The sequence below is a fragment of the Phodopus roborovskii genome, unplaced genomic scaffold (assembly GCF_943737965.1).
Source record: "Phodopus roborovskii unplaced genomic scaffold, PHOROB, whole genome shotgun sequence".
In the NCBI taxonomy this organism is placed as follows: Eukaryota; Metazoa; Chordata; class Mammalia; order Rodentia; family Cricetidae; genus Phodopus; species Phodopus roborovskii.
In genome coordinates, this window is record NW_026126578.1 from 12,423,658 (window position 1) to 12,441,734 (window position 18,077).

At 37.7% G+C, this 18,077-nt stretch overlaps 1 protein-coding gene across 2 annotated transcripts in view; it reads left to right on the plus strand.

The window, feature by feature from the left end:
* The window catches only part of Kdm5a (lysine demethylase 5A), a 66,966-nt gene that overhangs the window by 31,065 nt on the left and 17,824 nt on the right, over positions 1 to 18,077 (plus strand). For both annotated transcript variants that reach the window (XM_051203761.1, XM_051203760.1), the window contains exons 15-24: positions 454 to 635; positions 1,090 to 1,214; positions 1,878 to 2,028; positions 3,491 to 3,605; positions 7,410 to 7,765; positions 8,919 to 9,057; positions 11,577 to 11,756; positions 12,803 to 12,964; positions 14,963 to 15,514; positions 15,854 to 15,997. In XM_051203761.1, the coding sequence (XP_051059718.1) occupies positions 454 to 635; positions 1,090 to 1,214; positions 1,878 to 2,028; positions 3,491 to 3,605; positions 7,410 to 7,765; positions 8,919 to 9,057; positions 11,577 to 11,756; positions 12,803 to 12,964; positions 14,963 to 15,514; positions 15,854 to 15,997 (2,106 nt within the window). The remainder of the gene's footprint in view (positions 1 to 453; positions 636 to 1,089; positions 1,215 to 1,877; positions 2,029 to 3,490; positions 3,606 to 7,409; positions 7,766 to 8,918; positions 9,058 to 11,576; positions 11,757 to 12,802; positions 12,965 to 14,962; positions 15,515 to 15,853; positions 15,998 to 18,077) is intronic.

Below are 18,077 nucleotides of genomic sequence, written 5' to 3' on the forward strand. Positions count from 1 at the left end.
AGCCCCAGTTATTTTCTTGGTCTTAACCATTCTGATGTGAAGTGTGTGTGTGTGTGTGTGTGTGTGTGTGTGTGTCTAGTTTTGACTATGCACTAAATTCATGCCTGGTACCCACAAAGACAAAAAGAGGTTGCCAGATATCATGGAACTAGAGTTAAACACACTTGTGAGCTATCAGATGGTGATAGGAACTGAACCTATGTCCTCTGCAAGGACTGTAAGTGCTCTTGATCACTGAGCCATCACTCCAGCCTCCATTCTCTCCTCCCCCCCCTTTTAAAAAAAAAGAGTCTCACGATTTAGTCCTAGCTGCCTTGAAACCCACAGAGATCTGCCTGCGTCTGTCTACTGAGTGCTGGGATTAAAGGAGTGTATCGCCTAATTTTTAATTCTTTTTAAGCTACTGCTTTGTTTCAGTTGAGACCTGATCTGATGATGTAAATTATATTCCAGGGTGTTGTGATGTCAGAAGAAGAAGTATTTGAACTTGTTCCTGATGATGAGCGACAGTGTTCAGCATGCAGAACTACATGTTTTCTCTCAGCTCTCACCTGCTCCTGTAATCCGGAGCGACTCGTATGTCTGTACCATCCAACTGATCTGTGTTCCTGCCCCATGCAGAACAAATGTCTTAGGTATTTAAAAGTTACTTTTATTTGTTTTGTGTTTTTTGATTGTTTGTTTGTTTTGAGACAGGGTTTCTCTGTGTAGCCTTGGCTGTCTTAGAACTTGCTATGTGCTTCAAACTCAGAAATCCACCTGCCTCTGCCTCCCAGGTGCTGAGATTAAAGGTGTGTGCCACCACCTGGCCCCCCCCCAAAAAAAAAACCCAAAAAACAAAAAAATTGATGCTATTCTTTTCTTTTTTTCCTGTTCCCTAAACAAATAATTTTCCTTGACTATCTGCTTCCCAAATGAAGGACTAGTACTTTTAAATTAGTCCTAACCAGCCTAACTGCAATTGGTTGTGTGGCCAGTTAATGTTTTATATTTCTTGCTCCTCTCTACATTGAAACTGAGTTTCTTTGATTTTTCTTTTATTTCAGGTTGTTATATTTTGAAGCTTTTAATTTTTTATTTTTTTTGTAGGTACCGCTACCCACTAGAAGACCTCCCTTCTCTACTTTATGGTGTAAAAGTGAGGGCACAGTCCTATGACACTTGGGTCAGTCGTGTTACAGAAGCATTATCAGCTAGCTTCAACCATAAGAAAGGTTAAGTTTCCTCCTTTGTTATGAAAAATTGTCACTTTAAAAGAAACCTTTAATTGTATGTTTTTGTTCTTCATTACCAAATGGAAATCCTAGCTTATAATGAATATATACTTATTTTCTCTCATCCGTGTACTATGCAGACCTAATAAACTTATCTTATATCATGGTAATTTGTTACAGCTGTAGGCTATGCCTAGTTTTAAGATAGTCTCTTTGATCTGGAAATGTGCTTTGTTGCCCTGTCTGTCCTCAGTTTCATAATCTTACTTTCCTTGGTGCCATTGCTAAGATTACATGATTTTGCCATCACACCCAGTAAAAATCCCTTTTTAAATGAAAAGGCTGACATAGAATGGGACAGATATGTTGTAGTAGGTATTTTAGAGAGTCAGTGACACTAAAAGCCTTTGATTTTTTTATTGTTTTTGAGAGAGACAAACAAGAAAGTTGGTAGAGAGTTGGAAGGGACTAGGGATGAAGGAGAGATAATATAATACCTTATTTTAGTGAAGTCATCTATTTGAAATAAGCATCTGGTCAGAAGCTTTTATATTGGAGACAGTCAAAGCTTCATTGTTTCTACTAGTATTTTAGTGACTCTTGAATATGCCTTTGTGACTGTTGTAGAATGGTTTTTTGTAGTTATCGTATTTATCTTTACAGATTTGATTGAACTGAGAGTAATGCTGGAAGATGCTGAGGATAGGAAATACCCAGAGAATGATCTCTTTCGAAAGCTCAGGGATGCAGTAAAAGAAGCTGAGACCTGTGGTTCTGTGGCTCAGCTGCTTCTGAGCAAAAAGCAAAAACACAGGTAAACCTAAGAGTATAGCTCTTCCCTGGACTCATTTTAATTGGCCTTTGAGGCCCTGTGTTATTTTCACCCCATAGCCATGTCTTTTCAATCCCTAATAACATCCCATCCTTCCTCTCCACCCCCTTCCATTCTCCCATGTTCATAAGTTGTAAAAAGCTCTTTAAATGTGAGTTGTAAACTACACCAAGAAAACAGCAAGTAGACCTGCTAGTTTCAATGCTGAAAAGTTTATGTACTGTCTTTGGGACAAAGACCTAGCTATGTATTCAACTTTATTTGAAGTAATTAAGAACATAGACACATAGGCTCAAACTACAGAGATCCAGCTTCCTATGCCTCTTAAGTGCTAGGATTAAAGGCATGCACCACAACACCCAGCAGAGTAAGGTTTCTTAACAACGTGGGTTAAGATACTTAATAGCAAAAGATTTGAATGAAATATTTTGAGTTCAAGTGCTTAGCTTTATTTTCTACCTTTTATTAGAACTAATTTATTTTTTGAGAAGTTATATTTCTAATTTCACATTCTTTCCTTTAATAAACTTTTTATTCTATTCTACAGCATTCTTTAATTTGCTGTTCTTCATACATTCATATATGCTCTTGTTTAGGCATTCCTATTCTTTATTGAACTTGGAGTTTTCTTCCTACCACATCTAGATGGCTTGTTTACTTCCTTTCATCCTTTTTTTAATAAATATTTTCTGTGGTATTATTTTATAGTTACTCAGTATATTTCTCTGTGTGGCTTATTCTGTAGTACTTTTCATTGGACTTTATTTTTTTTTTTTTTTAAGTCTTAATTAGAGAATCTTTTGTTACAGACATTTTTCAGTGGACATTAACTTGCTTTTAGGGCATAGACCTCATTGGAGAGTCTGGTAAAATCTTGACCCTTTTTGAAGACAGTATATACATAAAAGGCTTGGGGTACTGAAGAGATGGCTCATTGGTTAAGACCACTGACTGTTCTTCCAGAGTATCCAAGTTTAATTCCTAGCACCAGCCTGATTCCAGTTCCAGGAGACCTGATGCCTTCTTCTGTACTCTTTGAGCACTGTACTCACATGGTACATACGTGCAAGCAAAACATACATACACATAAAATGAAGATATCTTTAAAACAAAAAAGAATTTGGGATAGATGAGAGGATTCGTTGTTGTAAGGCACCTAAAAACCCTGTGTTCCCAGTGTGAGCCTCTTTAAAACACAAGGATTTCATTTTCTGAGTGAGCTTAGTATTCCACCATGGGAATTTAATGTTTCAGACATAAGGCAGTTACAGATTAGAATAGAAGGACCGTCACTTGTCAAGTTGTATTTTTTAATAATTATGTACAGAGGAATTATTCAACACTAGAATTCTAGGACCACTAAGGGTTAAATTCTAAAGAGCAGGACCCCCATTTGATACCAAAATGATGTATTTTTCTATGTCTCAATATTATTTCATATCAGGCAGAGCTCAGATAGTGGGAAGACTCGGACCAAACTGACAGTAGAAGAATTGAAGGCCTTTGTCCAGCAACTTTTTAGTCTTCCGTGTGTCATCAGCCAAACTCGACAAGTAAAGGTGAAGCATTAATCTTCTTTTTTTTTTTTTTTTTGTTTTTTTGTTTTTTTGTTTTTTGTTTATGAGCTTCTGTTCCAACTTAGAATTGTATATATAGACTAGTGTTTGGTCCTGTGATTTCATTTTTTAAATATATATGTGCTATCTAATGTTCTTTAGTAAAGTTGTTTTTGTGCTTTTTGTTTTGCCTGCATGTATACTTGTGCATTATGTGTGCAGTACCCATAGAGGCCAGGAGAGGGCATCATATTCCCCTTGAGCTGTAGTTACAGGTGGTTGTTATCCATGTGGATGCTAGGAATCAAACTTTTAAATCAGGGCTCTGATATTTCCAGGACTATTATTGTTTAATGATAATTTAAAAATATCAAAGGGGTGTATGTCAAGTAGTCTAATATAGTTATTAATTTTGATAGTTTTTGTATTGGGTTTTGGAATCATCAGTTTATAATATCTTAGTATCAATTGCATTCTTGTTTTGCTGTATTTTGTAGAACATTTGGGTTTTTTTGGTTTTTTAAGATAGGTTCTCTGTGTAGCTTTGTAGACCAGGCTGGCCTCCAACTCACAAGAGATCTTCTTGCTTTTGCCTCTTGAGTGCTGTGATTAAAAGTGTGTGCCACCACCACCTGGCTGGCTTAAGTTTTTTTTAAAAGGTAGGGGTGTGTGTGGGTGTGTGTGTGGGTGTGTGGGTGGTGTTCTGTCTGCATATCTGCCTGCAGGCTAGAAGAGGGCACCCGATCTCATTACAAATGGCTGTGAGCCACCATGTGGTTGCTGGGAATTGAACTCAGAACCTTTGGAACAATAGAATAGTCAGTACTAACCCATCTCACCAACTCTTAAATTTTTTGTTTGTTTTAGACTTAGTTTGACTAGTAAGTGTTGGAATGTATCAAGAAGTGTGCCCCTTTCTTTAGGTGCATCCTCTCCTAATAACCTTCTTGTTTGTCTGGTTTCAGTAAGTATCACCTATATCATGGAAAATAAGGATCGGGGAAAGCAGATAGGCTGAATAGATGTTTATTCAGGGAGAAATAACTTACAACAGAGACAGATGGACACCATTAGGTTCCAGTACCAAGGATGCCTCCGAATGCCCTGTCTCTGTCCAGGAAGCAAGAAAGCACTCCGGGGTCCCCTACCCCAGACCTAATTCCCCCAGGTCACGTCTGCACCTGTCCCCATCCCCAGTGGGTGTGATCAGTGCAACTGGTGCAGACAGAGTGAATATCTCACTACATCGCCTAAATGATGTTGATTTCCAAATCTCTAGCACTGACTACCTTATTTCTTTCCTACAGATCCTATATTCTGTATTTCTTTTGGTAGACTAAAAAGCATTTTAAAAGACTTGATAAATCAAAAACACTTACTTCCTTTGTTTCCCCTGTATATTTCATTATTAACTTCAAACTATGTCCCTCAGTAAACATCCTTATTTCTTTAGCTTAAGGTATCCTTTGATTACTGTACCACCTCTTTTTGTGTGTGTAAGTATATGTGTGTTTTATTTTATGTGTATGGTATTTTATATGTATGTCTTTGCACCACTTACATGTGTAGTACCCAAGGAGTCCAAAAGAGAGTATCTCCTGGAACTGGAGTTAGAGGTGATTGTAAGCTACCCTATGGGTGCTGGAATCCAAACCTGGGTCCTCTGGAAGAATAGCAGTGCTCTTAACAGCTGAGCCATTTCTCTGGCCCCTCTACCTCTTAACTTCTTTTCTCTTTTTCCTTTAGCGTTAGTAGTCATCTTAAATATAAATCAAATTATCCCCCTCCCCTGTGATTAAAATTCTCTAGTGGGCTGGGGGTGGGTGGCACATACCTTTAATCCTAGCACTCAGGAAACAGGCAGGAGGATCTCATTAGTTCAAGGCCAGCCTGGTCTACCAAGCCAGTTTCAGGACAGATAGGCTGTTATACAAAGAAACTGTGTCTTCAAAAAACAAAACAGAAACCTAATATTAAAAAATATATATATAAACAAAAAACCAGTATGGTAATAAGCACCTATAATCCCAGAACTGAAGAGGTAGATATACGAAGGTATATTAATTAGTCAAATTTCTTTATATTCATAGGACTTAGGGATTCTCTGACCTTATATTTTACAGTTTATTTTCTTCAGTTTCCTGAGAGACATAATAAAGCTGACCAATACGACCTCCGGGCAGTCAGAAAGAACAGGAACTTGACTCTTTTTATATCCATATAAACTAAAGCTTTTCATTGTTCTTCTCATTGCTGAGAATGGCTAGGTAGAAATAGATATATTACTATATATGTATATATGTATATGTTTTTAGATTGTACTTCATTCCAAATATAGTCAAGTTGACAGCCATGGATAGTCATCACAGAGTCAGAAGTTAAAGGTCATCATGGGATATAAATGGAGATTTGTCTCAGAACAGGAGGTAGAGGGGACATTAATATTTGCCAGGCTTGAACCTTTTCCACTGCATTCTCACCCTAGGTTTTCATTTAATCTTTCCTTTCCCTCACCTTCCCTCCCTCCCTTCTTCTAGAATGTGCATGAACTTATGTACACATGTTCATATGTGGTCACACATTTGTACAGGTACATATAAGGTGGGGATCTCTTCTACTTATTTACTGAGGCAGGATTTTTTTTTTCTGAACTGAAGCTGGTCCGGATAGCTTGCTCTAGGGCATTCCCTTTCTATAGCTCCCAAGTGTTTGTATTATAAGCAGGCTGCCGTTCCTGCCCTGCCTTTATGTGGATCCTCACGTTTATATAGCAGACACTTTATCTACTGAGCCATCTCCTTAGCCCTTTTAGTTTTGATTTGCTGTCATATATGATTACTACTGGTAGCTAATACGCCTTTTTTCACCTTTGGTCATTCTCTGTTAGGTTGCCCTATTTTATGTTTAGAATGTTTAATTGAAATATTTTATTTAGCTATATATTCCTGTCTACCAATATTAGAATGTATGGAGTCTGGCAAGATGGCTCAGTAGATAAAAGTGCTTACCACCAAGTTGGATGACCTGCGTTTCATTCCTGAAACCCATATAATCTAGGGTGGGAACCACCTTCCACAAGTTGTCTTCTGACCTCCATGTACACATACCAGTGTTCCCCTTCCCCCACCCCAAGAAAGGGAGGAACAAAGGAAATAAGTTGGTGCTTTGATTGCAGAGACTGTCAAGAAACCACCTGGCTTTATACTATATGCTACAACAAACTAGCATTTATCTAACTTGAATGAATAAGTTGTATTTCCTTTGTCATAAAGACACATTTTATTGATTCAGCCATATTCTAGTAGTATAGATGAGAACTGGAGAGGTGTCTCAGCAGTAAAGAGCACTGGTTCCTCTTCCAGAGAATGGACCCAGGTTTAGCTCCCAGCACCCACATGGTTTCTAACTATCCTTACCTCCATTTCCTAGAGATCTGATGTCCTTTTCTGCCCTCTGAGGGCACCAGGCACACACATACTTGTATATACATACATACATACATACATACATACACACACACACACACACACACAACACTCATACATATAAATAATAAATCTTTTAAAAGGGAGTATAGAAAGAAATTAGTTACCAGGTAAGATACTTGTCAAAATATTTGGTGCTAATATGGTGAGATTATAAGAGGGCCTAGAATTGATAGTTTGCCAAACCTATTTCTATCGCTTGCTCTTTTATGTTTTTAATAGCAGTGTTCAGGATTGGTGATCAAACCCAAGGCTTTGCACATGCTAGGTAAGTAATTTATTTTTTTTTTTTTTTTTTTTTTTTTTTTTTTTACCTTTTCAGAACTTGCTGGATGATGTAGAAGAATTTCATGAGCGTGCCCAGGAGGCCATGATGGATGAAACCCCAGATTCTTCCAAACTCCAAATGTTGATAGACATGGGCTCTAGTCTCTATGTGGAACTACCTGAATTGCCTCGACTGAAGCAAGAGCTACAGCAGGCTCGGTGGCTGGATGAAGTAAGACTAACCCTGTCAGATCCACAACAAGTCACTTTGGATGTCATGAAGAAACTGATTGACTCTGGAGTAGGGTTGGCACCTCACCATGCTGTGGAAAAAGCAATGGCTGAACTGCAGGAGCTCCTCACAGTCTCTGAACGATGGGAAGAAAAGGCTAAGGTCTGCCTACAGGCAAGGTGAAAACATTTTGATGGCAGTTGTCTCTTTAATAACTTAAATCAAGGGCTAGAGAGATGGCTCAGTGCTTAAGAGCACTGGTTACTTTTCCAGAGGACCTGGGTTCAAGTCCCAGCACAGGGCAGCACACAACTGTCTGTAACTTCATTCAGTTCTACAGAATCCTATATCTTCTTCTGGCCTCCTTTTAGACACATATGTAGGAGAAAACACCCATACACATAAAATAATTTTTAAAAGTAAGTAAAAAAATAGAATGAGATGGAGGAACATAAAGCCTGACTCATTAACTTACATTACTTGCCTTGTGCCTTCTTAACAAATCACTGGTTATCAAATGGGGCTACCTGTAGAGAGTTTCAGATGTATTCAGACTGTTGTGTAGTAGATTTTGTTAGGTACCTGCAAATGATAGGAAATAGTATTGTTTCAGGACCATGTTGTTGATACAGTTAGGAAATAAGAATTACGAAGTACTTATTGAAGCACACACTAGTTCTGTGTCATCTCCTGCTGAAACCACCTACTTAAAATTTGCCCATACTTTTTTTCTGCTTTCTTTCATTAAATAATGCATTTATTTAGGGCATGGATTTTCTAAGACTTTCAGTTCTCTAGGCAGAATTATTTACTGCTTACCATGGCTATGAGCCTAAAGTAATTTATTTGTTCCTAGTTTCCAGTACGAGTATAATTCTTGGATTTTGATTTAATGAGGATGAGGTCTTTGTTTTGTTCACCAGTGAGTAATTAGATATTAATATGGTCAAAGTATATGGTCAACACAAATGTGTATCTGTTATATTGCTCCCTGTGTTGCTAGCCCATGCCCATCTCTGATCATTGCAGGTATTTTAGAGAGGTAGAGTGGAGGTAGTCTAGAACTAAATAGCAGAAGGAGCCTACATCCAAGACTCATTCTAAATTAGTACATAAGATGTGTCATGTACTAGTTTATTTTAAGAGGAATGACTCTTTAGTTTTCTTGTCTATAAAATGGCAGTAATGATGGTAGCTGTTTTGCTTGCTTATGGGAGTGTGATATAATTCAATAAGCTCATGAATATGAGCTTTTTACACATTATAAAATGCCACTTTAATTTTTACAGTAATTGGACTTGTAATTAGTATCTTATTATTTTATTCATTTAGACCTCGACACAGTATGGCAAATTTAGAAAATATTGTGAATGAAGCCAAGAACATTCCAGCCTTTCTACCCAATGTGTTGTCCTTAAAAGAAGCCTTACAAAAGGCTCGTGAATGGACAGCTAAAGTGGAAGCTATTCAGGTAAAGAAACTTTCAGATTAGCATACCTACCAGGTAATACCTTCTCATAAATAAACTGTGTAAACCTTATTTCTTTAGAATAATCACAATAAAGTAATAGTATCTGGCTGGCCAGTAGTGTAGCATGCCTTTAATCCCAGCATTTGGGAGGCAGAGACAGGTGAATCTATGAGTTGGAGGGAGTTCCATAATAGCCAGGAATACACAGAGAAGCCATACCTATCTTGAGAAGAAAAACAAATTAATAAAGTTTTCCCCTATTCTTTCCTCTGATTATATAGTTCAGAAAAAATAGTAAATATTTAAAGGTTACTAGTTTTGGTTAGGAAAGGTGATGGAGTTAGGTATTCAACTTTTCAGAGAAAGGGACATTTATATTTTATGACATATAAATTATTTGGTTTTTGGTTGTTGTTGTTCTTTGAAACAAGGTCTTACTGTATAACTCTGACTGACCTGAAATTCAGAATATTTACTATGTAACTTCAAACTCACAGAGATTGCTTGCCTATGCCACATCAGTAATGAGATTAAAGTCATGTGCCACCACTCCTAATTTTTAAGGAGTGTCTGTCAGCCCTTCCCTTTTGTAGAGTGTTGACTTGTAGGCTCTAATTGAGCAGGTTTTCTTAGTAGGACAACTCTTCTTTGGGTTATGTTACATCTAGGTTTATCCAGGTGAATTTCTGAAGTCAAGGGACAGTAGTTTGGTACCAGATGGAATAAGAGTGAATATATTATTTATTGACTTTTTTGATGACTGAACATTTTTTTTTTCTGTGTGTTTAGCTAACTGTTCTTATCCTGGTTACCTTAGTGATTTGTGCCATTATAGTATTCATAGTAACAGAGTATATTATTACTTAAAATCATTGTTTATGTGTATATGTTTGTGCCTGAGTGTATGTATATGTACCACATACATACATGCAGAAGCCCACAAAAGCTAGAAGAGGATATTGGATTTTCAGGAACTGGAATTATAGACATTTGGGTGTTGGGAACTGAACCTGTGTATTCTACATGAGTAGAAACCTCTTAACCACTGAGTTACCTCTTCAGTTCCAATGTCTATATTGCTAAAGAATTTATAGATTTATTTGGTTGTTTTTTTTTAAAACAGTATTTCATATAGCCCAAGCTGACTTCATATTTGCTGTAGCTAAAATGGGCCTTGAACTCTAAGTCCATTTTCTGTCTTCTGAGTGCTGGGATTATAGACATGCACTGCCACTCTAAGCATAAATTCATAGACTTCTTGTCTTTATTTTCCCAGGTATGTCAGTGTATCTTTCAAAATAAAATTTTCAGGCAATTATGTCAGTTGTCACATGAGAAATAATCTTTTACTGGGATATAATTGTTCTAAAAAACAGTAGTGATTTCATTTCATGGAAATGCTGAAACTCCATGAATTTAGGAGGAAAGTAGTTGCTCATAGCTTTCAATGTATAACAAAAGCATCTAAGATACAGTTTTTAGTTTTGTGTCCATAGAAATTAAATTTGTGTCCATAGAATTTAATTTCTAATTTGGAATGTATTTCCACTCTGCAGAAACGATTGCTCCATTTTCCTCTGTGATACTGTTTATGGGGGCTGGGAATGAAGCAGTGGCTCAGGGTTTAAGAGGACTTAACTGCTATTGCAGCGGACCTGGCTACAGTTCCAGCACCTGCATCACAGCTCAAAAGGATCTATATAACTCCAGTTCAAAGAGGTCCAACACTTCTGGCCTCTGTGGGCACTGAATGTATAGTACACACACATTCAGGCAAGATACCATACACATAAAGAAGTTTCTTTTTTTTAATTTTTGAAAAAGAAGAGATGATGGCTTAGTGGTTAAGAGCAGTGACTGTCTTCCAGACATCCTGAGTTCAATTCCCAGCAACCACGTGGTGGCTCACAACCATCTGTAATGAGATCTGGTGCCTTCTGGTCTGCAGGCATACATGCAGACAGAACACTGTATACACAGTAAATAAATCTTCGAGGGGAAAAAACTTAATTTACATCTAATAGCAAATTGGTTCTTCATTTGTAATTGCATTTATATATTTCTGTTCTTCACTTGTCCATTGAAGTATTTTTATCTTATCAGTCTCCTTATTAATTATTAAAAGAAAATCTTTGGTAACTTGTTCATTAAAAAATTAATTCCTTTGGAGTCCAAAGGAAGTGAGTGTTGAGTATGAGGCCAGCCTGGCTTACAAAGTGAGTTTCAGGCCATCCAGGGCTACATAATTGAGACACTGTCTCTAAAATAAATTTTTAAATTGATTTTTATAAACTTTTGAAATTAAATTCATTAAAGAGATCCAGTTGTTAATTTAGTGCCATGACTGAAGATGTCCCTTAGTGGCTCAGTGCCTGCCTAGTGTACAGGACCTGGGGTCCATTCCCTGTGTTGTATTTTTTTTAAAAAGGTCAATCTTAAGCCAAGTTTCCCCAACAGTATATTGCCAGACTCCATGAAAGAACTAAAATTGTGTGTAAATGTACGTTTTCTTTTTACAGAGTGGCAGCAACTATGCCTACTTGGAGCAGCTTGAGAGCTTATCTGCTAAAGGGCGCCCTATCCCTGTGCGTCTTGATGCACTGCCTCAAGTGGAATCACAGGTGGCAGCAGCACGGGCCTGGAGAGAGCGGACAGGGCGGACCTTCCTGAAGAAGAGCTCCAGCCACACACTGTTACAGGTGAAGAGCTATGCATGGCATTTGTGTGCTCTCTAGCAGATGACAAATGCCTGCCTGTAGTGCTGTCGGTGAAAGGTTCTTTTCAGTTAGTCATGATTATAGCTAATTTTTATTAGGTAGTGTTAGATGTTGAATTGAAACCTGGAGTCTTAGGCAAGTTCTTTTTTCATTAATCTGTGCTATATCCAGAAAAGGCAACCAGCATATATATTAGCTTCTGTTGTTAGAATCTGCTGAAATATCGTATCCCTCAGAGACACAAATGTCATTCTTTTTATCCTGAGCAGTTGAACACGATAGTTAAGAAGACAGACTTTGGAATTTCAACCTTTATCCTTGGACAAATTGTTCCTTGTCTCTCTTACCAATAAAATCTGGGAAATAATGCCTGTTATGTACAGTTCTTATGAAAATTTAAATAAATAACATACATGGATCCCTGGTGTGGTGGCTGATCCAACAGGATCACCACAAATTGTAGGCTAGCCTGCACTACAGAAAAAGATCCTGTCTCTAAAATATAATAAATAGTTACTTTGGACATGGTGAATGATCCATTCATGGTTACTTTCACTCTCAAGGGCTGTAACGAGTATGGGTTTTTCTGCCTGCTGCCTGGTCTTGTCCCACCGCCACGCCAGCCCCAAATAATGCACACCGAGACTCTGTATTTGATATAATCTGTTGGCCCATTACTAGTTGCTTATAGGCTAGCTCTGTCTTAATTATTAACCCATTTCTATGCATTTCCACGTGGTCTTACCGAGAGCGGAGGAATGGCGGTTCTGTTCTCTCCAGGCTCTCCATCCTGACTCCTCCTTCCTATTTCCTCCTTGTCTCCTAGTCCCTCCTATCTTCCTTTCCTATCGGCCAGCAGTGCTTTATTCATTAACCAGTATGAGAAACATACACAGAATGACATCTCCCATCAAAGGGCTTTGATTTTTTTTTGCTTTGTTTTGTTTTTTGTTTGGTTTTTTTTTTTTTTGTTTGTTTGTTTGTTTGTTTGTTTTTAAACTAGAGTTATATTTTTTTCAATTTTGCAGGTGCTAAGTCCCCGAACTGACATTGGTGTATATGGGAGTGGTAAAAACAGGAGGAAAAAAGTAAAAGAAGTAATAGAAAAAGAAAAGGAGAAGGACCTAGACCTTGAGCCTTTGAGTGACTTAGAGGAAGGACTGGAGGAAACCAGAGATACAGCCATGGTGGTAAGGAACTAAGTGATGGGCCTTGAATTTGCATTATGAATGCACAGTTCTGTGAAAGATGTTAGTAGGTTTTTAACTGTTTATTTACTTCTATTATTTATTGATATGTATGTCATAGTATAAAAAGTTTACTGTTTGTTCTCTTCCCAAAAGGGTTTATTTTTCCTTTTTATAGTCTTTCTTTACTTCTTCCTTTTATTTGTTTATTTTAATTTTTGTCTGCTACTGGGAATTGAACTTAGGACCTTCATACATGCTGGTCAAATGCTGTCTTGCTGAATTATATCCCCCAAACTCCACATTTATTCTTTATTGCTGTTCTCTTACTAGTTATAAAATATTCCATTTAACACTTATAAAATATTGTATCATCAGTGTGTGTGTGTGTGTGTGTGTATTCTTGGGATTAAATGTGGATCTTTTGAATGCTAGAGTGCCCTACTATTGAATTGCATACCCTTTGCCTACTCAGTAGTCACCCAAAGTTAAATATTTTGCCTGTTACTAAGCTTTTTCTATTCTATTATAGGTAACTTTAATAGAATATAACTTTCTTTTGAGGACCTCCTCTTTTAAAAAAAATAATAAATGATCATTTCTAGGGAAATTTTTTTTCCCTTTTTTTGTTTTTGGGTTTTTTGGGGTGTTTTTTTTTTTTTGTTTTTTTTTTTTTTTTTTTGTTTTGTTTTGTTTTGTTTTGTTGTTTAAGACAAGGTTTCCTGTTGTAACAGTTCTCGAACTAACTTTTATAGACCAGGCTGTCCTTGAACTCACAGAGATCCACCTGCCTCTACCTCTTAATCTCTGCCTCCTGAGTGCTAGGATTAAAGTTGTGTGCCACTGACACTGGGGTATGAAGTTATCTTTTGATGATCTTGAAATAAAACCTTACATTATTATCAACTACATGGATATAGATAGAAGATACTTTTCAGTGCATTTTTAAAATTTGGTCTGTTTTTGGTGTTTTCCATGAATTCTCTGCCCATTTTTGAAAAATGATTTTCTACTCATGGTCTGTAGGAATAGAATTGCTGAGTTAGCATTTTTTTGGTTCTTTGTAGTTTTATCATGGTTTTCAAAAGAAACTGCAAGTTTATTGATAGTCGTTAATTTAAAAACTCAACAAGGCTGTGATAGCCTACGCCATTAATCCCAGCACTTGGGAGACAGAGGCAAATGTCTGAATTCAAGGCCAGCCTGTTTTACTGAGCAAGTTCCAAAACAGCCAGGGCTGCACAGAGAAACCCTGTCTCAAACAACAAGAGCAACAAACAAACCTCTCACCATTCTCTTATTAGTATCTAGCAGTAGAGTGCTCAGTAAAATATCTGTGGTTACAAGAATTGTGTTGTTTAAAAGTAGTATTTGTAATCTTTAAATTCTGTTTATTCTTATTTACTGAGTTAAAATTAGTGTTATGAGATACTGTTGTAGTAGATCATCTATTGGGCTTTGTTCCAAATGAAATGGAGAGGTCTCCCAGAGGAAAGTAAGAATGTTTTATCTGTGTCGAACCTGCCCTTGAGGAATGGGAAACCATTACTTACTGTTTATGTTTTGGATATCAGATAAAGTACCTTGTTGTATTATTGTATTTAATCCTTAATCAATAAAATGTGGTAGGTAGAATGTCTACACATTTCAGAAAAATGAAATCTGGAAAAGTTGTGCCACAGATCAATGGTCTTAAGTCCAAGAGCCAGGCTTGGGTACCTGGTACCTTGGTACCAGGTGCTTGGTACAAGTGCTTGGTCTCAAGAAATTCCCTCTTTGTCCCGTACTTTACAGAAGTACTCTCATATAAATTGTCAAATATTACAGCATTTTGTCCATTTTACAGATGAGAAATCTTTATGTGGAAATTGGAAGGGTAACCCACATTTCAGGAAATTGCCATTGGCATTCTTGGATACTTTGTGGATTTTTAGAATGACTTTTAATTAAATGTTTGTGGATTTTTAGAATGACTTTTAATTAAATGTTTGTTGTGTACAGGTGGCAGTTTTCAAAGAACGAGAGCAAAAGGAGATTGAGGCCATGCATTCCCTCAGAGCAGCCAATCTAGCCAAGATGACAATTGTGGACCGGATAGAAGAAGTAAAATTTTGTATTTGCCGGAAGACAGCCAGTGGGTTTATGCTACAGTGTGAGCTCTGCAAAGACTGGTTCCATAATAGTTGTGTTCCCCTTCCTAAATCAAGTTCCCAGAAAAAGGGATCCAGCTGGCAGGCTAAAGACGTAAAATTCCTTTGCCCTCTTTGCATGAGATCTCGAAGGCCCAGGCTAGAGACTATTCTGTCATTGCTGGTGTCCCTTCAGAAGTTGCCTGTACGGTTGCCTGAAGGAGAAGCACTTCAGTGTTTGACAGAACGTGCCATGAGTTGGCAAGATAGAGCACGGCAAGCCTTAGCCACAGATGAACTGTCCTCTGCCCTCGCCAAGCTCTCTGTGTTAAGCCAACGTATGGTGGAACAAGCCGCTAGAGAAAAAACTGAAAAGATTATCAGTGCAGAACTCCAAAAAGCAGCTGCGAATCCAGACTTACAGGTCAGCTCCTAATTTACCTTCTTGTGTTTCATGTGGTAGTATTTGTCAGTTTGTGACTAGTAAATTAAATGTATTTAACTTCTTGACTTAGGAAGAAAATCAGCTATAATTTGCCTGCAATTATATGATCCATAACATCTTTTCCTTCTACATACATGGCCTTGCTTTTTCTTCAGGTCATTTCAGAAAAATACTACCTGAAAATATTCGGGTAAACTGTAGCATCAATTATTTTCTGCTAACTGCTTTTTAAGTAAGTCAGTTACATTTTATTGATGTTAAGCATATATTAATTACCTATTTATTTAGTATGTTTGTCTGTTCATCTTTGTTATTTAGGGACATTTACCTAGTTTCCAGCAATCTGCTTTTAACCGGGTGGCGAGCAGTGTATCATCTTCCCCCCGCCAAACAGTGGACTATGATGATGAGGAAACAGATTCTGATGAAGATATTCGAGAGACATATGGATATGACATGAAGGTAATTACAGGGGCAGGCTAGGAATACATTTCTGGTGAGTTCTATTTCTAAAACTGCTGACCATTGATACCTGAGGACTGAGGGTGGAAAAGAAACCTACTTGGATATTAATTAGTCTTGAGTATGTGGTGATAGCAGTTTTTCAAAACTTAAAAAGAAACCTGAAACTATTTTAAAAATTCTTGTATGTGTGGTAAAGTGCCCCTGCTATGGCTATTACAAGGTCAGAGGACAGCTTGGCAGATTGCGTTTTCTCCTACTATGTGGGATCCACCCAAGTGGTTAGGCTTGGTGGTAGCACCTTTTCCTGGTGAACTACCTTGCTCATCACAATTTTTTAAAGATGATTAGAAAAAGCTACATGGAAAGCTCAGTCAGTAAACTGCTTGCCACATGAGCAGGAGAACTTGAGTTTATTTCCCCAGTACCCTCATAAAAAAGGTTGTGATAGTGTTTGCTTATTAGTCCATACTAGGGAGGTAGAGACAGGTGGATCGCTGGAATTCACTCTACTCAGAAAGATTCGTCTCCAAAACAAAAAGGTGAATGGCTCCTGAGGAATGATACCTGAGGCCTCAAACATGCATATGAATGAGCACTTGTGCAAGCAGAAAATAATTTTTAAAAACTTACTGTACTGGGTTTGTTGGCACATGCCTTTAATCCTAGTAATGGGAAAGGAGAGAGAGGCAGATCTCTATGAGTTCAAGACTAGCCTGATCTACATAATGAGTTCTAGGCAAGGGCCACACAGAAAGAGGCTGTCTCAAAAACAATTTTTAAAAAAAAAATTGTTCCTCTTTTCCTCATCTTAAAAATCTTTATGACTTAAAGAAATTAAAATGTATATGCTTGTAAGACCTTTTAAAAATGTTTTCTTTGGGCTAAAGTGGAGGCTAGAGATGTAGTGTTGGCTTTTGTGTGTGAGATACTGAGTTCTTGCCTCACTACTACCAAGAATATCTGTGCGATTGTATTTCGAAATAATCCCAGCTCTGGGAGACAGGAAGGCAGAAGGCAGATCCCTGGTCAACAGCGTCCCCATGACAGCCTACATGGGCTACACAGAAATTCTGTGTTGGGTTTAAAAAAAAAAAAAAAAAAAAAGCCCCAGGCCTGCCAGGCATTTAGCACACCTCTAATCCCAGCAGTTGGGAGGCAGAGGCAGACCTATCTACATAGTCAGTTCCAGAGCAGATAGACTGCTTAGTGAAACCCTGTTTAGTCAGCCAAAATCCAACCATCCCACCATAGATGTGCTAAGAGTCTATTGCTCTGATCTCTTTTTTATGCACAGTGTAATGACTACTGCCAGTGGGGAAGGAATTAGTGATTGAATGAATGAGTTCACCTTTCATGTAAACTATGCAGTTGGAGAAATGAGAGCTGGTGGGGTATTGCTCCAAGTCCTTACTGCTCACTGTTATTACAGAAGACCTGGATTCAGTTTCCTACATCCACATGGAAGCTCATAAATGTCTGTAACTCAAATTCCAGAGACCCAATATTTTTCTGGTCTCTATAGACTCCTTCACATATGGGTTGCATGTAAATTCACACAAGCACATACACATAAATAAAAAAGAATAAATCTTTTTTAAAAATACTATATTTCAAGGGGCAAAAGGTTAGTAGGTTGTAACTTTCTGTAGCCTAAGATGACAGTCTACAAAGGTGATCACCCACTTTGAAGATGCTCTTGTTCAGTTAGAATGAGTAGTTTGTGTTCAGTTTCCAGTATGTAATTCCCACCTTATGAATAAAAGCAGTCAAAATTGGCCAGTGTTGGTCATGGAAGGTTAGTATGAGCTGTGCAGATAATTTCTAGTTATCTCTGCTGTACAATTAGTTAATGGTTCTGATGAAGCAGAGTTGGGTTCTAGGCAGGGCTGCAGAACCCAACCCAGTGTTAGGTTGAAGCACTCCAGTTATTATCATTTGGTGGAGGCAAAGTTTTTCTGCTTGATGATTTGTGGCCCAAGCTTTAGTAATTCCCTGGTGGGAACCTGTTCTCTTCTTCTGGTCTCCTTACACAGAGATTGCTAGATGCAGTGTTGTACATTTTGCCCTAGTTAGGATT